This window comes from the organism of the source record quoted next, unplaced genomic scaffold, assembly GCF_019419815.1.
Source record: "Pyrus x bretschneideri cultivar Hongxiangsu unplaced genomic scaffold, Pyrus_bretschneideri_v1 Contig7, whole genome shotgun sequence".
Taxonomy (NCBI): domain Eukaryota; kingdom Viridiplantae; phylum Streptophyta; class Magnoliopsida; order Rosales; family Rosaceae; genus Pyrus; species Pyrus x bretschneideri.
Window position 1 is genome coordinate 7390482 of NW_025999809.1, and position 21944 is coordinate 7412425.

Sequence of the window (21944 nt, forward strand, 5' to 3'; positions counted from 1 at the left end):
ACTTCCTTTCCAATTCCAAATAGACTTCTAGGATTTCTAATCTAAATTGAATCAGGAAACTAAGATTCTTTCCTAGCCCTTTTAGGAGAAGAATTGGTGCACCATTTCCCTAAAACAATCCTAAACAGAAAAGGACACAAATTTGACGAGCCAAAAACTAACAAATGGACTCACATTTGATCCTCAATTTATGATAATGGACTCATTAGTTACATGTACTAAGTTAATTATTTTTTTCCTCCAATGATAATGGACTCACATTTGAGTTATAATGCACCACACCAGATCATGTCCAAAATGGTTGTTATTGGACCTGCGCCCAATATTGATTTCCACCCTTGGACTCATACATCTATACTCTTCTCACACAAGATTCCCAAGACACATCAAAGTTTCTCACCATAATATCTCACTAGAAACTGAACCAAGATGCATAAAGGAAAGAAATTAAACAAATTAAACTGGACACAGCTTCAGACTTCACTCTAGGACTTCGACGTCCTAGCTATCTGCCTATCGATTTCACTCCCTCTATTCCACACCAAGCGTCTTCTTCATGCTAAGAACGAACTCATACACCTTCTTTTCGTCAGCAAGAGATTTGGAAACACTCTCCCTCTGCTTGCACCGCTTGGCCCATGCAATGAGCTTGGGACACTCGGCCTCGATGCTGTAGTTTCCACAGGTCTCAAATGCATGGAACCAGCTGTAGAACGTGATGAGAGCAATGTCCAAGAACCCAAATTTCTCACCCTCAAAATATGGTTTATCTCCCAGCTGTCCCTCCAACTGCTTCAGGATTTCGATGAAGTCCTTTTTAGCTGCCTCTTCTTCCTCCCTTTGGATAGGGTTTTATAAGTTCCAATGATTGAACTCCAGTAGTAAGAAGTGGATCACAAAAAATATATAGCAGAGATTACAAAAGCCGTTCATGAAAATTACAAACGTATGCATGTAAGAGAGATTTGCAGGTGACAAAAGACACTTTTCAAGGACGGATTAGCTCTCTTGTATCTCTTATGCCTTTGAAATGCTTATATGATACATTTCCTACTCCTAGTCCCTCTTATCCCATACTTTGTGATATTTTCCTTTATAATTTGACTTCGTACTGGTTTAGTATTGAGGTATTTCTATAAAAAATGGGTACAAAAAAAAACTTAGCTAAAAAAGCTGTTTGGTAAACACTTAAAAACAACTTATTTTCATAATTTTGGACGAAAAAAAGCTGAAAATGTAAAGCAGCAAAAATGAGCTTATTTTCATAGCACAACAGAAGTAGTTTTGTTTCAAAGCATAACAATACGAAACCAGCCCTTTTAACCCAGGACTTAGAAATCCTCACCTACACATAGCCTATTAAAATTTATATTTTGATCCTCATGTAAAATTCTTGTTTATGCTAAGGATACAGACTTGGAGGTTGTATCTTATCTAACTAATCATCCAAAAGAAAAGAATGTGGGCTCTACCGCATATATATCAATTTTGTATGTCGGTTACGATGAAATTCATGAAAACCCCAAATCACATCCTAACATGAAACTAGAAGGCAAATAATTAATTAGAGCAAGAGACAACTTAGACAAGTTAAATTACCTTCTTGTCAATGAAATCAGCCCAGAACCTAGAGCAAGCTCTCTGGTAAGGCTCAGAGGGAAGCAAAGGAGCTTTATCCCTCCAAACCTCATCAATATACTGCACAATGATGAGTGACTCACAGACTGGCTTACCGTTGTGAATGAGAACCGGGATCTTCTTGTGAACCGGGTGTTGGAAATGTGCCCTAAAACCAATCATATGATGATACTTTACGGACATTTCAAACTAATGTAGTTTAAATGTAAAAGGCAAAGATTATTGTTTAAGCCGTCTCATATAAATGTTATATGCTTAAACGATAAGTCCAAGGAATATGTGATTGGAAGAATGCGATCTAAAGAAGTTAGATTCATAAGACCATTCTTTCGTTGACACATCCTAAACGTTCCTGATCATAGGATTGTCAATTGGGCATTGACAGTCCGTTAAGATTAGTACGTGCTATGTCTTCTCTCAGGGAGAGTGACTAGTCTCGAGTCATTGGTGTGTGTGACATCAAGACAAGTACGTAGGTGCTCAATAGAGAATGAGTTCACTGAACACGATCAACGAAGAGTTCTCATATTCATGCCACATGAGAACTCATGGTTGGGATAATGCAAATTAGTCTTTTGACCTGAGGCATCACAGTTGTCTTGTGGTTAGGTCCTTAATCTTTGATTATGTCAAAGTCACTCCATCATGAGGGTGTCCATGGCATCGTTGGGGTTAAGCCACTTAGCCATGGAGGCAAGTGAATGCGCAACAAGGGATCTCTAACCTTCAAACTGTTTGAGGGAGAATACTCTATGATATGATTAAGAATCTTTGGCCAAAGTATGAATGAGATTTAGGAATGTGTTCCAAATCACATTCAAGGTAATCATATAAGCACAAGACTCACATTGGATAGTAGACATGAATAAACTATCAAACCAAACAATGTGGTCAAGAGTATTGTATTAGAGAAAGACCGTATTGCATTTGTAATCCTAAAACTGAATAGGTTCTCCACCTCTTCTGATTAGCTTGGGTAACCATGACATGCTGCTAGGCGTCAACCATGGTTTGTGGAAGCCCTAAAAGTGTATTATCACTAACGGGAGAATTGAAAGTAAGTTTCAATTCACAATCGATTAGAAAGAGTTTTAATCGCCCACTGCCTCGCTAAAAGGAACCTAATGGATCGTTCACCGAGTAAGATAGAGTTTGAAGAAACAACGGAGATGAGTAAGAATAATTAAATGGTTTAATTATTTATCTAAGGCTAGGATTAATTAATATGTTAATTAATCAAACGAATAAGTTCGTTAAAGACCTCGGGTTAGTTTTGGGCCACAAGGCCCAATGGGATTTGAATGTCAAGCCCATTAACTCAAGTTGTATGACAACTTGAATAAACAAAGGGCTTGAAAGCCCAATAAACCCTATAGGCTTGCCATGTTAGAAGAATAGGGCTTTTGGTCCATTAGGTCACTTATTTGAAGGGACTATATAAAGGACTTTATAGCCTAAAATTTACATATGGTAATTTTTGGGGAAAGGATGAGAACACAAGCTCTCCTTTCTCTCTAAAATTTAGGCCACCTTGGAGGGATCATCTAGCAATCAAACTCCTCCAAGGTCACTCATTTCTTCTTCATTATGCCTTGGTGATGAATCATTAGAGGTTCTCAATTTTGGGAACTTGGAGAAACCTTTTCATCCATCCAAATCCATGGATCTAAGATGCAAGGAATGAAGGCCCTCTCTTTGGGTGATTAGCCTTTGCTTATGCAAAGAGGAATCTACAAAGGTATTGATTTCTCAACTCACTTTGTTTTGAGTTGAGTCTTGGTTCACCTATCTACTAGGCTTTGAATTTCATGGGTAAATGTTTTGTTTTTAAGTGCATACAAGCATGATTCCGCCTTTAATTGTTAATTGCATGCTATTGATGTTGCTTAAATGAACATGTTTTTCACAAATCTTCCTTCACCGGGTTCATCTGCAGAAGCAGCTGGCTCTTGTTCCTCAAGTCCTCCTCTCTGTACTCATACTTGATGCCCTTCTCCGCCAGCGCTACTCTGGCCCTCATGCCAAACATGCTTGCCCAGAAGTCCAGAAGAACAACCTCATCCGCCATTTTTTGACACACACACAAAATTACTTCTAGCTGTAGGCTATGGTGTTTAGCCTGATGCTAAAATATTCCAGATAGATATTCACACTTGCAGAAGAGGATATATATGTACACACACATACGTGTTTGATGTTGCATGTGGCTAATAAGGATGTGGCGAATTTTGGGAGGGTTTGATGTTGCATGTGGCTAATAAGGATGTGGCGGATTTTGGGAGGGTGTGACGTGAAACTGCTTCCACCTAGCTACTTCCCGAAGGTGCTATTACTTTCCTTGTTGGAAGTTAGATATGTTCATCCATGCATATGGATGGCAATTCAAATCGCTAAACCTGAAAACTATGGATAACCGTTTGAATGAAACGAATATGATTATAGGGGTTCGTATGTATGTGTGTATGTATGTATGTATGTGTGTGTGTGTCTGTATGTCTGTATGTATGTATGTATGTAGGTAGGTATGTATGTATGTATGTATGGAACTCATTACCTTGAGAATTACAAAAGTTGTATTTTGTGAGAAAGATTAAACATAAGCCAACATCACCAATGTATCTATTGTATTATAATAACAAAATTAGTATCTTATATTATAATGTCTCAATTGAACGAATATATTTTTGGTTTCGATGAAGATGGATATAACCGTTAATCGATAGAGAATTTGTTACCCATTGGGTATGGTTATGAATAATCTTCGATGGTTAATTTGCAGTTATGAATATGATTAATTTTTATAGTTATGAAGATGAATATATCATTTTCGTTCCCAAACCGAACCGTTATCATCCCTAACCATGCATGCATAATTTGAGACCACATCTTTGAAAAGGAGTTCATTCTTTTATAGATAATTCTAGAGCATTACTTTCTATTGATAATTCTAGAGGAAATCTAGAGGATTACTTTCTATTAATAATTCTAGAGGATAACTCTCGATTGGAATTCATTCGTATTGTCTGTCACTACCAATGATGGAATTCAGCATTGCTCGAGTCTAAACATGATCCTTTTGTAGGTAATAAGTTTGGAATTGTGATAGAAATATCTGATTTACAAATTACCACATCCAATTCTTTCATTTGAATTCATAAAATAAATAAAAAGAGAAATTTCAAATTCTATATAAAAAAATAAACATTTAGATGCGCAGAAATTCATAAAATTCAGCTTTGAATTTAATTTTAGTAGTTATCATTTTTAATAAGATTCCAAACGAGTGAAAGTCATATATGTACCAACTGCCGACTGCCATTTCTCGGATTTCACCGTAACTTATATCATATAATTATTGTAATGAAGATCTTGTAATTCTCTCTAGGGACATAGCCATATGGAAGATGTTGCCGAACCTTGTTGAAATCTTAATTAAACATGGTCATTTATCCTTTGAGCATAAAGTCTAATACGGGACTGATACTCTTAAAACTACCTCATCACGTAATATATCAAATGGAGTAAGAGAACGTATGATCATTGGGGCTGGAATGTATATATAACTTGTTTCCATACTCATGTTACAATTAAAGCATCCAACCCTAGAAGTTTTTGTTTTTTACATTATTACTAGAATAAAATATTTCATAACATAACGATCAAATCAAGTGTTAACAAGCAGCCGAATATTTTAATTCCATCCCACCCTAGAAGTTTATGCTTCTTTTCATCATTACCTTGAAGTCACATGTTAATTTGATTATTCGGTAAATCGTATAACTCGTGGATATGTAATTATGTGCAAGTGGAAAGATGAAAGGCTTCCGGACGAAATATGGTTTGGGTTAAAGCCTTCAACTCCTCGCAAGGAATTCGTTTTTCTGTAGGTCTTTTCTACAGGACTCGTTTTGATAAATACATCGAATAAGTAGTATTCATATTTGATTCATGAATACTCTTGATATAAGCTGGTCTCTTGTTTTGATATAAGAACTTGGGGAAATACCCCACTTTTTAGAGGCTTCTCTCGTGATATACATAAGAATTTAAGAGGATCAGGCATTGCACCACCGTGAAGCTCTATGGCTTCTGCTGCCACCAAGACTCAAATCTTCTCTTGTATAGATGAGTACATGGAAAATGGTAGTCTAGGAGAACATCTCCGTGAAAATGAAGAGAGATGTTTTTGCTAGACTGGAATATTTCATCTGTTTCCAGGGCAATACATAATGGAGAGGAAACAGAAATAACACTATTTCTCAAGATTACATTGTTCTGCACTAGTACATCCCAAGTTTACAGGCCAAAAATGAGGGAGCCGATCGCAATGATGATTGATGCTAGGGAGTCTCTGTCTTAACAAAACTGAGTAAAAGAAAGAAATCTTTGAAAAAATTAAGAAAGCAAGAAAGCTAGAGAGAGAATCGTACAGCGGAAGAAGAAGAAAGATTGATTGTATTGAATATGACTTGGTTGCAACAGATTATTACAGTTATAGCCCAACAATTCTAACCGACTTGCCTATGTGGCAATCCTCTACATCTCCTCTTAACCAATCGACAAATGCCACCTGTAATCTCATTATATCTCAGCTATTAAAGGAAACCTCCTGCTAGTACCCATGGCAAACACAACCAACCAGGAATTTGACTTGGTGGTTTGAACCATTTACACTAATTAACCAACTGGCAGGAGGCAATTATTTTGCATGATTTTTATTTTATTTTTTGGTAAATGAATAATTTTGCATGTTATATCAAGATGTGAGATCAGTACTAGTTGGTTAAATATTGCTGAATTGTATAACACAAGAAATAAAATAAGTAAATAATGCAGAATTCCAGAGGATCCTATGAGCCAGCTGATATGGTCCTGGATATATGCAAGGAAATTTGACAAATGCATGTTAATTCTCCATTGGATCAGTCTAGATTTCTATGGTATAGGTCTGCAAAACCTAATTCCTGATAACCAACAATTCATGACTCAATTTTTTTTTTCCTTATTCCACTAGTTGGTTGGAAAAGCTAGCATAAGGGTTTAAAGGAAAATTAAGAAGGATGGGTCTGACTACAATGTTACGTCCCACTCAACTCGATAGTACGGATTTTAATATTCAAGATTTAATCGTTTGGCGGAATTGAACATTTTACTGATCTTTCAATCTTTTGGCAGTCCTTGGTTTGTTTATTCATTCACTAAAAACTCATAGAGGGTAATTGTAGAGTGCAAAAAAAAACTAGAAAAGAGTGGTTCCTTTCAGCAAATAGGAAAGAGAGATATAGACTATATGGTGCGAAAGAAATCGTGTAGGATCCTTGTATTAGCATGGCGTGCGTATAACTGTTTGGTCACTAAGTTCCTCAAAATTATGCAGATGAAATTCGAATTCGGATGCAAATGAGGGAGCGCATTGCTCCAGCCAATTGAGTAAGCCTAAGTATGCAAAACTATATATGCTATAGCCACGATACGTGAGTAATAATCCAATTAAACAATTTGAATGCTAGTACATTAATTGACTTGACTAAATTAAACAAAAATCCAAGGTTCAAAAAACTAAAATATAAATTCACAAAAAAGTCCCTCACAAAATCACATCTCTGCCGAAACTGCTGCTGCTGCACTACCTACATATACAAACTTCCCTGGATATTCACCTTTTACCCCACAACAAAAAAGGGTATCCTTCGTTTCAAACTTGACTAGTTTTTGTTGACCACTTTATTACTGACATATCGATAGTAATTACTGTTACTGTGGCTATTATTCTTGTAATTAGATGATCTATAGCTCATTTGGATGTCTTTTAAATAACCGAAAGTGTTTTTGGTGAAAATGTTTTTAGAACCAATCATTAGTAAAGATGCCACTAAATCCTGGAAAAACACTTAATGTACTTCCTAGAAAAAGCACATATATAATTGGTGTTTCGTGCAGAAAGCACTTTAAATGCTTTTGAAATCCAAAAATAATTTCTCTAAAAGCGATTTCAATCATTTTAAAAGCACAGCCAAACAAGTTCATAGCCTTCACAAATTGACCTAGTGCCTTCCACCAAAACTTCCTCCTCTTCTGTGTCGGCCCACTTCCTTGGGGTTTACTGGCCTTCCTTCTGAGCCCATTAGCCTCTGGTGGCCTGTAAGTCCGGATCAAGGCCCAATTAATTCCACCAAAAAACGGGTGCTATTTAATTTCGGTGACCCGCTTGCCGCACCAAGCCTCCTTCGTGGGTCCTTCACGAGCAGCCTCTCAATTAAATCCCTCGCCTCCTTCATTCCCTCGAGAAATGTTTAGTTGTGACTGAAACACAAGTGATACATCACGTGTTTTAATAGGAGTGGCGGGAAATTTTATTTTTTAAATTATTAACTTTTTAGCATATATATTCCACCATTTGTATATTGACACGTAGTGTATTACCCCGTATACCAGTCACACTGAAAAATCTCTCAATTCCCTCATTTTTTCCTACGCCACGTGGAACCTCACCCCGCTGCTGGCTGCAATATTGCGCAGGGAGCTCTCTTTAGTCACGCCCTTAAACGGCGTCGTTCCTTGGAGGAGCTCGTAGATAAACACTCTAAAAGCCCACTAATCAACGCCGTTACCGTGGCCGTCACCTGAGATCAACTACAGGGCCAGATACTCGTGAGTCCCAATGCAGGATTTTGAAAACACGGTTGTCGGCTCTGCCACAAACTCCGCCATCATTTCCTCTTGCTGCTCCATCCTCGATCCGTAACAGGAAAAATTGCATTTTCTTTCAATATGAGCCGTCTTCTGAACACGTCGGTGTTGCAAGGTGGGATTGACGTTTCCTTTGAAGCAGAGGTCAAAGGCTGACAACATAATATGTCTGTCCTCGCGCAGGAGTATGTTTTTAGGTTTCAGGTCCCGATAGACGACTCCCAGCGCATGGAGGTACTCAAGGGCAACGAGGACTTCCGTCGTAAAGAACTGGACAGTGGAGACATGGAGGCGGTTTAGTGGCTGTCTTAGGAGGAGGTTGTGAAGGTTGTCATTTAAGCAGTAGTCAATGAGGAGGCGGGTGTAATGGGAGACGTTGATGCGGGCATAAAGCCTGGGGAGGAAAGGGTGGTCGAGCATAGAGATGATCTCGGTCTCGGTGCTGACGTGGCTGAGTTTTTTCGGGGTGAGTAAATCTTTATCGACGACTTTTAAGGCGAATTTGGCGGCGTCAAGGTTGTCGCGGTTGTCTTGAAGGCAGCATAGGAAGACGCGGCCGAGGTTTCTCGTACTGACATGGTGGAGTAGCTTGAGGTGGTGAAGTTGGAGGGTGCGATCGGATGAGATAGCGGTGGCGACCTTGATAGCCGACCAGCATGGGTCTAACTTGGAGTGGTGGGGGGGAGTAGTTGTTGTTGTTGTGGGGGTATTGGTGGTAGTGGAGGTGGTGGAGAGGTGGTCGTTGAAGCTGAGGTTGAGGCTGCTGCGGGCTAAACTGGAGCGAGCGCTTAAGCAGGAAGTTACAAAGGTGCGGTCGGTGGAGGTGGAGGTGCAGCTGGTAAAGCTGAGGTCGAGATCTGTGTAGTTGGATGGGAAACGGGCCAAATGGGTTTCTGCGTCCATTACGGTTAGATGGGGAAGTTGCGGTGGCGCATGCGCTTTGATGACTGAATATTTTGAAGATGCAATCGAAATATGCAAGTTGATATTTGGGGGATGTGGGGGCTTATAAAAGAGTAGAAAGGGAGAGGAAGAGAGAGAGAGAGATGTGAGGAGGTATGCGGGACCTGGTGGGGTGATTAATTAAGGAGTAATGTTATTCATACCATGTTTTTGTACCACATTTTTATACCATCTTAGGTGGCATCTGATGTGGACAACCACATCATTATTTAGTTGTAATTTCAGAGGATCAAATTAAATTTAATTGAATCCCATGTAGGAATTAGGATGGCGACCAGGATAGTGGTATGAAGAATTGAAGGCGCTGCCAAAGGGTTAGGAGCCGTATTTATACAGAAGGACGTGAAATGAGTTAAACAAGAGTAATGTTATTCATACCATGTTTTTGTAGCACATTTTCATACCATTTAGGTGGTATTTGATGTGGACAGCCACATCGTTTGAATTAATCAGATTTTTAAATTTAGTTCATTATTTAATAAATTAATAATTAAGAAAAACTAGTTAATTAAATGATGATTGTGGTATAGTCTTTCTCCTTCATTTCCTTGGGTTTTGCAAATTTTTCAAATAATGTGGCTGTCCACATTAGATGTCACCTAAGGTGATATAGAAATGTGGTACAAAAATATGGTATGAATAACATTACTCGTTAAACAATTGAATTTAGTACTGAGACCAACGGCTACGTATAATAGATAATTATTTACTATAGTATCCTCCTCTCTGGCTTGTGGAGAAAGATATGTATATAGTTGCTTACCTTCGTTGTAGCGTACTATAAAAAATATAAATTTATGTTAGCAATTTTATTAAAAACATCATGATGACAGTAAACTTGTTTCATAAGATTCTTCCCTAACTATAAGTACGTAAGCAATGCACTTAAATTAGGTTTTGAGAGCAATCAGTCATGACTTTGGTAGTATGATTCCGTTTACATGGTGGGTGAATTGTGAATAGTTTATACTTTGTGATCTGATATGGTTATTTATTTGTTTCTGTGGGAGGGGTAGGTCGGTTTCCCCCAATTGTTTTAGTACACATCAAATGCACTTCTTCAAATGCTAGCCGGAACTTTTTAGGGGTTTTTGAATTTTAATTCTTGAAGAAGATTAAAATTTAATAAAAATTTAGTGTAAGATTACATATTTATTTTAGTCCTTTAAAATGTATTTAATTCAAATTTATATTATATTTTTGTTTTATTTAATGTCTCTACATTAAATTTTAAATATTATTAAAAGTTTTTGTTTAACTTCCTCCATAGTGTATCTAAACGTCCGTATTATAATATATTTTACTGAATTAGTGTAATGAAATGTCCGTATCTAAATATATTTTAATGAATTAGTAACACATAAGAAAATATGAGGGTTAGAGGAGTGGGGTAAGTCTCACAATGAATTGCAATAATGTGGTTCAAATTCACCTTTACCAAGAATTCTTGACCTAATACTTCTCAATTAAAAATAAGGATAAATACCATCAGATTGTAATATAAAGTGACATTTAATTGATCACTTGATGATCAACTAATGTCTTTTTTTTACAAGGCAAATTACGTACCAAACATATATAGAAATGGTCAATGGGAAGCCATGGATGTGGCCCCATTGTGATGGGCCAAGATCAGTTCTTCACTCTTAGCGTTGGGACCCACGTGGAAAATGAAGAGAGAATGTTGTCTGCCACGTGCTCAACACTGGCCCTACATTGTCGCTCACACCTCAATAATAACTCACTCAAATTTGACTCCCTAATTCAATCCCTTTTTTAATTTTGTGAAGCTTATAAAATCGTGATATTTATTAATTATTTATATAATAATTCACCAATAATGTAATTCACCATCTGAACTGGTATTTAAGTGATGATAATAATGAGGGTAAATTACATAAAACTATCTTAATTATTGGGTCATTAACAGTTTCATAACCCGTCTTTAAAAAGTTTCAATGTCATACCTTATCTTCGAATTTGTTGCAATGTCATACCTTCCGTCAATTGTATGTCAATTCTTCTATTAAATGCCGAAGTTACATGAGGTGGGCTCACTTTCTATTAAAAAATTATTAAAATAATAATTTACCCTTAAAAAATAAAAAAAACAAAACAAAACAAAAAAACAAAAAAAACTCAAACACCCATATCCCATTTTCCCTGACTCCCTTTCCCTGCAAGCCAAATCCAAAACCACTCCCCACGACATCCTCCTCCTCCTTCTTCTACCCAACCCCCAAACCCTAATTGCACCCTCCTCTGCAAGCACTCGTCGTCGGCCACCCTCGACCTCCTCATCCTCATTCTCATCCTCTTCTCCGGGTCCACCCAGGATCGGTCACATGGCGCCAGAGTGTTGTACCATAAAATAATAGGTGGGAATAGTAGTTTAATTAATTTAAACAATATATAGCACTTGATGTGTGAGTGTTGTACCATAATATCTCTCAATAATAAATTTTAGTATATTGAAAAACATTATGGTACAACACTCACACATCAACTACCATGTGTAGTCTAAATCAATTAAACTACTATTTGTACCTATTTAAATATATTTTTTGGAACACATCGTTGTTTTCACTGTTCTAAAATTTCCGTCTGTCATCATTTAGTATTACGGTCTAGTTGTATTACCCTTCACTTCTAAGTGAGAGGTCTTAAGTTCAATTCTCGTCAAAGGCTAATTTAAATCACATTATTGCTAACCATTGTGAGACAAGCCCACTCCCTCTTGGATAATATCATTTGTTAAAAAAAATTAAAAAAAAATTCTCACCTAGGTGTTAAATGACTGGCTACCTTCCCGATTAATTCCTATGCGTTTGAAAATTAAGAAAGTGCATCAAGACCTCTCACCTAGACCGCTTAGGTCGAGACTTTCACTTAAATAGAAAATAGATAACTTTTATTTTGCATTTTATTTTTTCAATAAATTGTAAGAGACTTGTTAAATGCTTTGATGAACTCTTATTATATACTCGTTTCCCATGTAATGCAGTAGAACTAAAATATACATCTCATTGAAATGCAAAATAAGATGTAAATGTGGCTTTAAATCTCAAATTTGCTTCTTTCAATTGGTTTAGGAAAGTTTTTTAGACCATGCCAAACAAAAGTATGTAAGAAACTTCTCATGTGTTCTCTCTAAGGTGGATATAAGTAGGACATTGCTATCCACACAACATTTTTTACACATCTCTCAATTTTTGGCTGTCAGATTGAAAGAATAGAAGATGATCAAACGACATAAAATAACAAGCTGTGAAAGTTAAGTAAAAAAAATTGTGTGAATTTACAATGAGGGCTAGTAACTTTCAATTACGCACGCAACATGTCAACATGACATTAATTTATGCGATTCCGAATCAAAATGTTAACTTGCTACAATGTCAATGGGTACTTCTTTCCCATTATTATTTGAAACAAAGACTTCACCATAGGGAGGACAGCTACCAAAAATAAAATGACGAATATTATTGACACCAAAATGTCGCCCGAAGTAAATGCAACCATCATTCCTCCGATGGAAAGCTGAATGAGACTTGCAGGTGCTGCTAGACGGATTGGTAAGACGGTTGCTACCAAGAAATCATTTAGAATGGCAAGAGATGAGAAAAAGAAGGAGATAAAGTCAAACATCAGAAACGCTTGAAAATATGTATTTTCATTTAAAACTGGTGTTCCGTCACTTTTAAATCCTCCGGGAGGGGTGAACGCCGCTGTAAATGTGACAGTCGCGATAAGCACCCCTACGAGCAAGTTGGTGTCGAGCCTTTTTGAGGCTAAATCTGAATGAGCTTGCAGTTTTTCTCTCTTGTCTGCAGCAATGGCTGGCGGGCAAGAGGTATCATTATCCGGACATATCAATTTCTTGAAATCACGGTTGATTTGTTGTTGGAAAAATGGCACGCCAGTGGAGCGCCCCAGGTGGTGCAAGACTCTTTGGTTATCAAAGATTTCCTGAAATACATATATATAGAGAGGAAGAAAATGATGCTTTACAACTAGTTAATTAGTTAAAACAGATTAATTGTAGATTAAGGTGAACAATTTGACTGCATGATTCTATATTTTTTGACATTATGTACCAACATATTCCTGAGTTCAAATTCTCACAGACAAGCTTGTTGAACAAAATAAACCTTTGAGAAGATTGACTTGGTACCTTGTATAATTATTACAAGTTTCCTTGGTTATAACTAACGCCTTGAAAGAATGACTTTGGCACCCTAAAATCATTATATATATGCACGTGAGGAATCTACAATATTCCGGAGTATTGAATACTCCGACATTTAGCCCTTAACTTTAATCCAACAGCTGCCAAAGAAAATTGAAGAGCTGCTGAAATGGATCAAAGGACTCTAAGTGGCTGAGTATATATATAATATTGCATACCTGTTCTCCACCATTGTCGCCGAGAAAAAAGTCGATGGCCCTTGAGAATTCTTCATTAATCGCAGTCTTGTCCACTTTGGGGTCATCTGTCAAAATTCTTATAATTTCACGATTTTGGTAACGGGCAGCTAGATGCAATGGAGTGTTTCCATCTTTATCTGCTTCATTTATAAGTCCTGCAAACATAGGGTTATTTAATATGTAACTGATGACATGTATTTGTTCGCCCAAAACTGCAGCATGTAGAATCGTTTGGCCTTTGTCATTGAGCAAATCACAAGTATCAGGTCGATGTCGAATCATCTCTTCCATTACTCTGATGTACCCAGCGTAGGCCGCAACATGGAGAGCTGATATTCCAGATTTGTCTAGGATATAAGATGCAGAACTATCATATTGCATGAGCACTCTAGTCGCTTCAAGGTTCCCTCTCAATGCTGCGTAGTGTAAGGGAGTCCACCCAAGTGCATCGGCTTTTCTTATCACATCCGGATTTTTTGATACCATCGTCTCCACAATGCCTAACACAATATCAATGTAGAAAAGTTCGAGTTGGTTGAGGGATAAGAGAATCTCTTAAATAATAGTAGACATTACATAACTACGCATTGAGAAAACCTCATTTGTACTCAATTTTCTTCAACTATATATTATTCCATTGATTGAACTTTAGCGCATAATCATGTAGAGCTTAAACTTCAGGTCTCTAGTCTCGGATTAATTAATCCCTTCGATTTTAGGTTTGAAGTGTCAACTTTGGGATATAAATAACTATTCTATACCTATATAATCAACCATGTGAATAAATTAATGAGATCGCAGTAGAAGAAAATTGGGTAGAAATGGAGTTCTCTATACCTTTACTTACTAGACTTTTTTATTTTTTTTTTTTTATTTTTTATTTTTATATATTTTAAAACAACTAAGTTTATGTTGTCATAATGTGAACTTGAACAATTAATCATAATAATTCTTTTACAAAAGAATTTTTCAGGCCACAAAATGGAAAAAATCCTTTCTTTGTATATGTATTCGTATGTATGAAAATAAGACATATCAAATTATTTCATGCTTTACCTCTCCCTGTAAGGTGCTTGGGAGTCACTGCCGCATGTAAAGCTGTCACACCATTAGTCCCATGAAAAGAAGGAAGTACGGGATCAGAGTGGTTCAAAATATAAAGAGCAATGCTAGCAGACCCACTTCTAACGGCCAGGAACAACGGCGACTCATTGGCTCCATTAGTGAAACAACACAATTGAGGATCAGCTTCCATCAAAAGCATAACCACTCCACCATGACCATTGCGGACAGCAACGTGCAAAGCTGTATCCTTTTGCCAATTTGTCATTCGGAACAACTCTTTGTGTGCATCCTTATCAGCTGGCCCGCTTTCCTGATCAGCTCCATGAATTTGCGTTTCCTTCGCGTGTTGGATGAGGAACTTTACGATTTCATGACAGCCAACTCTTGCAGCAACGTGTAGGGGAGTGTTGCCCTTTTTGTTGGTGGCCCAAAACAATGAAGTTTGAACATCGAGTGGGACGTTTTTGAAGAAGTCTGCTTGCTTGAACTCAGCAGCAACATGAAGTATATTGTTGTCTTTAGGTGTTTTCTGATCGGGAAAACGATCTGATCTCAAGAAACGAATATCTCCAGATGCTGCCGCCTTATAGAGGGAAGGATCCATGGTTTTGATCTCTTCTCTCAGCTTTTAACAATCAAATTAGAAACCAGTTAAGGGAATCAAGGATGGAGGACTACAAAGTATGTGCTCCGTAATTAAGTATGGACCGGTGGTTAACCATATATATCTCCACATGTTCAACTTATTTGCATACATCCTTGCAGTCAACTAACAAATCAAATAAATTAGTAGCAAGAAAACCTCCAAATGCACTCAAAGGGACCACACACTGTTCTCAAGGATATGTAAAAGTCTCACACGTTTGTGACCTGCAACTTCGACGTTACAACAAATAAAATAAAATACATTTCACACACTATGTCCTCCTTAAGTGTAGTAATCTAGTTTAAAAAATGCGAGACCACATTTTGTAGATCACGTCAAAATTATTTTTCTAAAAGAAATTTCTAGGTAAAGGTGGAAAGGAAATGCCTATTTTTTTTTAAATAAACAAAATATACAATATAAAAATAAAGGTAAACTAAAGGATTGAAATATTGGCCGATACACCGATATATCGATATTTTTAATTGTCGATACCGATATTGGGGGGTAAGGCCATATCTTCCCCTATATCGACGATATATCCCCGATAAGTGCGATATCTCCGATATTTTGCTGATATTCTCGATATTTCCCGATACCTATAACAAAACCCCAAAAAATTCAAAAGTTTTGAAGCAAATTGAAACCCAAAAGATTTTTTGGAGGTATGTGGGCAGTGATTAGATATGTGTGAAGGCTTTTGGCAATATCCAATTCAAAAGATTTTTTGGAGTATCCATTAATTATTACTATAAAGAATCTATGCACAATGAATTGAGGGGATATACGTGTCTTATCTGAAGAGAAAGAAATACACAAATCCAAATATTAAATTTCTGGTCAAATATATCTTTAATACCCACAAGAAAATGATGCACATGTGTCTGAGCTTCTTGTGGATCCAAAACATTGTGAATCCAGGCGATAAATTTTAGAGACTGTAGAAAGACATTTCGCACTGAGATGGCTGTCAGATCAAGAAAATCGATCCCCCCCAGCAGAATAGTGGAATCTTCATGGTGATTCTGCTCCAAACTTGCAAAAAATTGCTACGCGTATATTGTCACAGACAACATCATCATCGGCATGTGAGCGAAATTGGAGTACATTTGCTCTTATTCACATGAAATAAAGGAACCGTCTCGCATATACTAGGTTGGAAAAGATTGTCTTTTGCTATTATAATTTGAAACTTAAGCTACGTGATGAAGAGGCCGAAATGAACAAGGTTGCAGAAAATGACTACATAGACCTCCTTGACATTGCAGGGCAACCATCTAATGATGATAATAATCCAATTCAACAATGGATTATGACAGCTCACTTGGATGATTAACAAGGCAACCCTGATGTCGTTATAGCACAACATGCTGTCCAAGAAGGAGTTGATGTTAATAGAGTCATATCCGAAGATGTTAGGAGTGGAGATACTTCATCATTTGAAAGGGATATGCTTGGCACTCAGCAAGGTCAAAGACGTCCCTTGAGAGACGATGCCAGTACTAGTAGAAAGGAAAGTTCATCCAATTCGTCAGATAATGATGGAGGAAGTAATGTTGGATCAGGAGGTAATGAAGAAGGAAGACAATATAGCCCATTTACTATCGAGGCTGATTTTACTCATGCCACCCAAGATGAGGATCATGGATGCAGAGAAGCTGGACCAGGCATTGACGCAATTGGGAAGCAATACTCAGGGAAAAGAAGCCAACCAATCAATCCATCTGGAGATGACATGATGATCAGTTTTGGATCTATGAGCATAGGAACTAAGTACTAACTCAAATGAATCTTATGATGGCTATGGGTATGTCATGTCTGATTATAGTGGAACTAGTTATGGAGCTCAAGATGATGAAACCGACTATGGACCTACTAGTTGGGTTAATCCTAACTATCCCATGTATGGGAGGACAGTACAGAGCTCAATAGAGACATATGTGCACCATGTTCAAACATGGCTTACAAACTGCTTGGGTTACATGACTTGGTATGACTATTGTATGAATCTAGATGGTTGTTCCTGTTGTGCTAGGATAGCACCAAAAACTTTTGGAACCAACTCAAGCTAGCCCACAGGAAATTTATCAAATGAAAATGCAAGAACAAAATATAAAAGACACAAAGATTTTAACGAGGTTCCTCCACAGTCAGTGTAACTGGAGTACGTCCTCGGAGCAGTAGGAGCTCACCCAATAATCCACTATCAACCAAATGGGAGTTTACAAAGTGTTGGCAATCTCACAGCCCAAATAACCTAATACACCCAAAAGCTCTCACACACCAAAGAAACAAATAGAGGAAGAAATATAATGAATAATTTCTTCTCTATACATATAGCTCAAAGCTATTACAACAACAACTACTTTGGTAGATGATTACTAACCGAATGAAGCAGCAGCTTCTCTTCTCTCTTTGCAGCTCCTCTTTTTCTCAGCAGAGTGTTGAGCTTTTTCCTCTTCTCTATATTTGGCTGCAAAGGCAAACCCTTTCCTTTCTTAAACCAACACCCACGGATGTTGAAGAGAACAAAAATTCTTTTCCCTTTTTTCCTCCCCAAAACAAGGAAAGGTGTTGTCCACCTTCTTTCTTTATAATTTTTTATAGCCAAAAGTTGTTTGGATTTTTGTCTAGCTGAAAGCATTTGCAAGTTGGCCACTATCCAACAATCTCCACCTTGGCCAAATTCCGAAAAACGCCATGACAAGCCAACCAACACAATTGATACACAACATCACTCCTAAACACTAGCAAGAGAACAACTCATGCCAAGCCAATTGCTCCAAAACTCCTACTGCTCATCGCCTTCTTTATATAGGCAAAATGTGAGCCAAGTTCAAGCAATGAATAAACTTGGCTATACCAACAACCTTAGTCAACATATCAGCGGAGTTGTCTTTAGTTGGAATCTTCTGGAGAATGATTTCTCCTTCACCAACAACTTCACGAACAAAGTGATAACGCACATCTATGTGCTTGGTCCTCGCATGATGAACCTGATACTTAGCCAAATAAATGGCACTCTGACTATCACAATGCACCTCCACCTGCTTCTGATCAACCCCCAAATCTCTAATCAGTCCATGTATCCAAATGGCCTCCTTTATAGCTTCAGCAACTGCCATATATTCAGCCTCTGTAGTAGACAAGGCAACAAACGACTGCAAAATGGACCTCCAACAAACTGGCCTTTTAGCCATAGTAAACACATAGCCTGTAGTAGACTTCCTTCCATCCAGATCACCTGCATAATCTGAATCAACATAACCAACTGCAAAATGACCAATACCAGAGTCATTCCTCTCAAAGCATAAACCAACATCTTGAGTACCATGGAGATACCTCAATATCCACTTAGCTGCTTGCCAGTGCTCTTTTCCAGGATTATGCATATATCGACTCACCATGCCAACTGCATGAGCAATATCCGGTCTAGAGCATACCATTGCATACATCAAATTACCAACCAAATTTGCATATGGTATATTTTTCATTTGCAGCTTTTCCTTATCAGCTTTAGGACATTGTAGAGAACTCAATTTAAAATGAGGAGCCAAAGGGGTACTAACCGGTTAGGTTGAATCATGAACTCCAAACTTTCGAATCAACTTCTCAAGGTATTGTCTTTGATTCAAACAAACCAAACCCTTCTCTCTGTCTCTAGTGATCTCCATGCCAAGGATCTTCTTTGCTTCACCAAGATCCTTCATCTCGAACTCATTTTTCATTTGCATCTTCAATTTCTCAATCTCTTCGACATTCTTTGATGCAATCAACATATCATCAACATATATCAACAAATAAATGAAAGACCCATCTTGCAACTTCTTGAAGTACACACAATGATCATATTGACTTCTAGAATAATTTTGGCCTCTCATAAATTTATCAAACCTCAAATACCATTGTCTTGGAGATTGCTTCAAGCCATAACGTGATTTCTTCAACTTGCAAAACAAATTTTCTTTCCCTTTCACTTTATACCCATCCGGTTGACACATATAAATCTCTTCATTCAAATCACCATGTAGGAAAGCCGTCTTCACATCAAGTTGCACAAGTTCAAGATCATATTATGCAACAAGAGCTAACATAATGCGAATTGAGGAGTGCTTCACAACTGGAGAAAAGATTTCATTGTAGTCAATGCCCTCCTTTTGTGCATATCCTTTAGCAACCAATCTTGCTTTGAATCTGACATTGCTTTTCTCAGCAACATCTTCCTTCTTGACATACACCCATTTGCAACCAATAGCTTTCTTACCCTTAGGCAATTTAGCTAACTCCCAAGTCTTGTTCTTCAAGAGAGAATTCATCTCATCACCCATGGCATTGCACCACTTCTCCTTTTCCTCACTCTCAATGGCTTCCTCAAAATTGGATAGAATCTCATCAGTGATAATAGGAAGAGCAAAAGCAACATAGTCACTATACCGAGCTGGCTTGGTAATTTGTCTTTTTCCTCTGTTCTTAGCAATAGACTCTTAAGGTGAAACTTGCTCTTCAACTTGAATAGAATATTCAAGTTCAACTTCTTCAACATCCTCATGGTCTCCCACTTCTTCACTTATAGTGGCTTCAACATCAGCGGAAATAGGACTTGAAGTACCAGAGGCAACTTTCTCAAGCTCCACCTGTTGGACATCTTTCACATTCTTCTCAGAGTCTCTGAACATATTTTCTTCATCAAATGTCACATCTCTGCTGATTACAAGTTTCTTCATCTCTGGGCACCATAACCTGTAACCTTTGACACCACTACTAAAACCAAGAAAGATAGCCTTTTTGGCTCTAAGATCAAGTTTATTTTCAGTTACATGAAAATAAGTAGGTGAACCAAAAATACGAATATAATCATAATCAGTAGAAGGTTTTCCAGACCATACCTCCATTGGCGTCTTACCCTGAACAGCAGCTGAAGGTAATCGGTTGATGATGTGACATGCATAAGTAACTGCCTCTGCCCAAAACGACTTGCTCAAACCCGACTGAGACAACATGCATCTAACCTTCTCAAGCAAGGTTCGATTCAATTTTTCTGCAACTCCATTTTGTTGTGGAGTTCCCCAGACACTAAAATGTCTCACAATCCCTTCCTCTTTGCAAACTTTAAAGAAAGGGTCGGATGTGTATTCACCACCATTATCCGATCTCAAAATCTTAATCTTTCTCCCAGTCTGGTTCTAAACCATTTTCTTCCAACCCAAGAAAATGCTCAACACCTCACTCTTGTGCTTCATAGTGTAGACCCAAGACCTTCTTGAATAATCATCAACAAAGGTCATGAACCAATGTCTACTACTCAAAGAGGGAGTCTTTGTAGGACCCCAAACATCCGAATGCACATAATCAAGAATGCCCTTTGTCTGATGTACAGCAGTACCAAACTTCACTCTAGTTTGCTTCCCCAAGACACAATGCTCACAGAAACCAAGCTTACAAGTCGTGGCACCTTTTAGAAGACCTTGTTTCACAAGCCCTTGTAGAGCTTTCTCACCGGCATGGCCTAATCTCATATGCCACAATCTAGTAGTATCAGAATCGGATGTGCCCATATTTTCTGAGACTACAGATGCTTCACCTGTCACAGTGCTTCCTTGCAATAAATACAAATGGCCACATCGAGGAGCTTTCATCACAACAAGTGCACCATAAGTCACCTTCAATGTCTGCCCATCTGAATGAAACCTGAAGCCCTTGGCTTCCAAAGTTCCCAAAGAAATAAGATTTTTCTTCAAATTCGGTACATACCGAACACCTGTCAACTCTTTAACCATGCCATCATGCAACTTCAAACGAACTGTACCAATCCCTTTGGTTGTGCAAGGATTGTCATCTCCCATGAACACAACACCACCATCAAACTCTTTCAAGCTTGAAAACCAATCCTTGTGAGGAGTCATATGATGAGTACAACCCGTATCCAACACCTATTTAGTGACACAATCAAATGATGAGGTAATGGTTAAAGCAAAATCAGAAAAATTTGTTTCAACTTCAGCAACATTAGCTTCAGAACTTTCTTTACCCTTGGCCTTCAACTTAGGACAATCTTTCTTCCAATGACCCTTATTACGACAAAAGGCACATTCATCCCTTCCAAAGGTTTTCTACCTTTAGAGTTTCCTCTAGGTCGAGACTGTGATTTTTTCCTGCTAGAAGATGATCTTCTCTCCGATGATCTACCTCTAACAAATAAAGCTTCAGAGGTACTATCATGATTTTTATCTCTATGCCTCATTTCATAATTCATCAAGGCATTTGACACATCTTCAAATTTCACAGTTTCTTTACCATGCATAATAGTGGTAACAAAATGCTCATAAGAGTCCGGCAAGGAATTCAACAATATTAAGGCCTTATCTTCATCCTTAATATCCTCATCTAAATTTAACAAGTCGGCAATCAACTTATTAAAAGCATCAAGGTGTCTAATCATTTTTGTACCTTCTTTGTATTGGAAGCGATAGAGCTTTTTCTTCAAGTGTAGCCGGTTCTCTGCACTCTTCGTCATATA

The 21944-nt window shown here is 37.7% G+C and overlaps 2 protein-coding genes and 1 pseudogene across 3 annotated transcripts; all 3 read right to left on the reverse strand.

Moving 5' to 3' along the window:
* LOC103939614 (probable glutathione S-transferase) lies at positions 1 to 3805 on the reverse strand. The gene is made up of 3 exons (XM_048574201.1): positions 3565 to 3805; positions 1600 to 1772; positions 1 to 852 (listed from the first exon to the last, which is right to left on the reverse strand). The coding sequence occupies exons 1-3, from the start codon at positions 3704 to 3706 to the stop codon at positions 532 to 534; spliced, it is 636 nt and encodes a 211-aa protein (XP_048430158.1). The 5' UTR covers positions 3707 to 3805; the 3' UTR covers positions 1 to 531.
* A 3428-nt stretch (positions 3806 to 7233) lies between these two features.
* On the reverse strand, positions 7234 to 9231 carry LOC103939621 (annotated as a pseudogene).
* Positions 9232 to 12531: 3300 nt separating this feature from the next.
* On the reverse strand, positions 12532 to 15522 carry LOC103936214 (ankyrin repeat-containing protein At5g02620). 2 transcript variants are annotated; one of them, XM_048574033.1, is made up of 3 exons: positions 14773 to 15522; positions 13696 to 14207; positions 12532 to 13257 (listed from the first exon to the last, which is right to left on the reverse strand). In XM_048574033.1, exons 1-3 carry the CDS (start codon positions 15383 to 15385, stop codon positions 12679 to 12681), a joined length of 1704 nt encoding a protein of 567 aa, XP_048429990.1. In that variant the 5' UTR covers positions 15386 to 15522; the 3' UTR covers positions 12532 to 12678. The 2 variants fall into 2 exon arrangements, with proteins under 2 accessions (XP_048429990.1, XP_009344340.3); XM_009346065.3 differs by having other exon boundaries at positions 13696 to 14216.
* Between the last annotated feature and the right edge of the window lie 6422 nt (positions 15523 to 21944).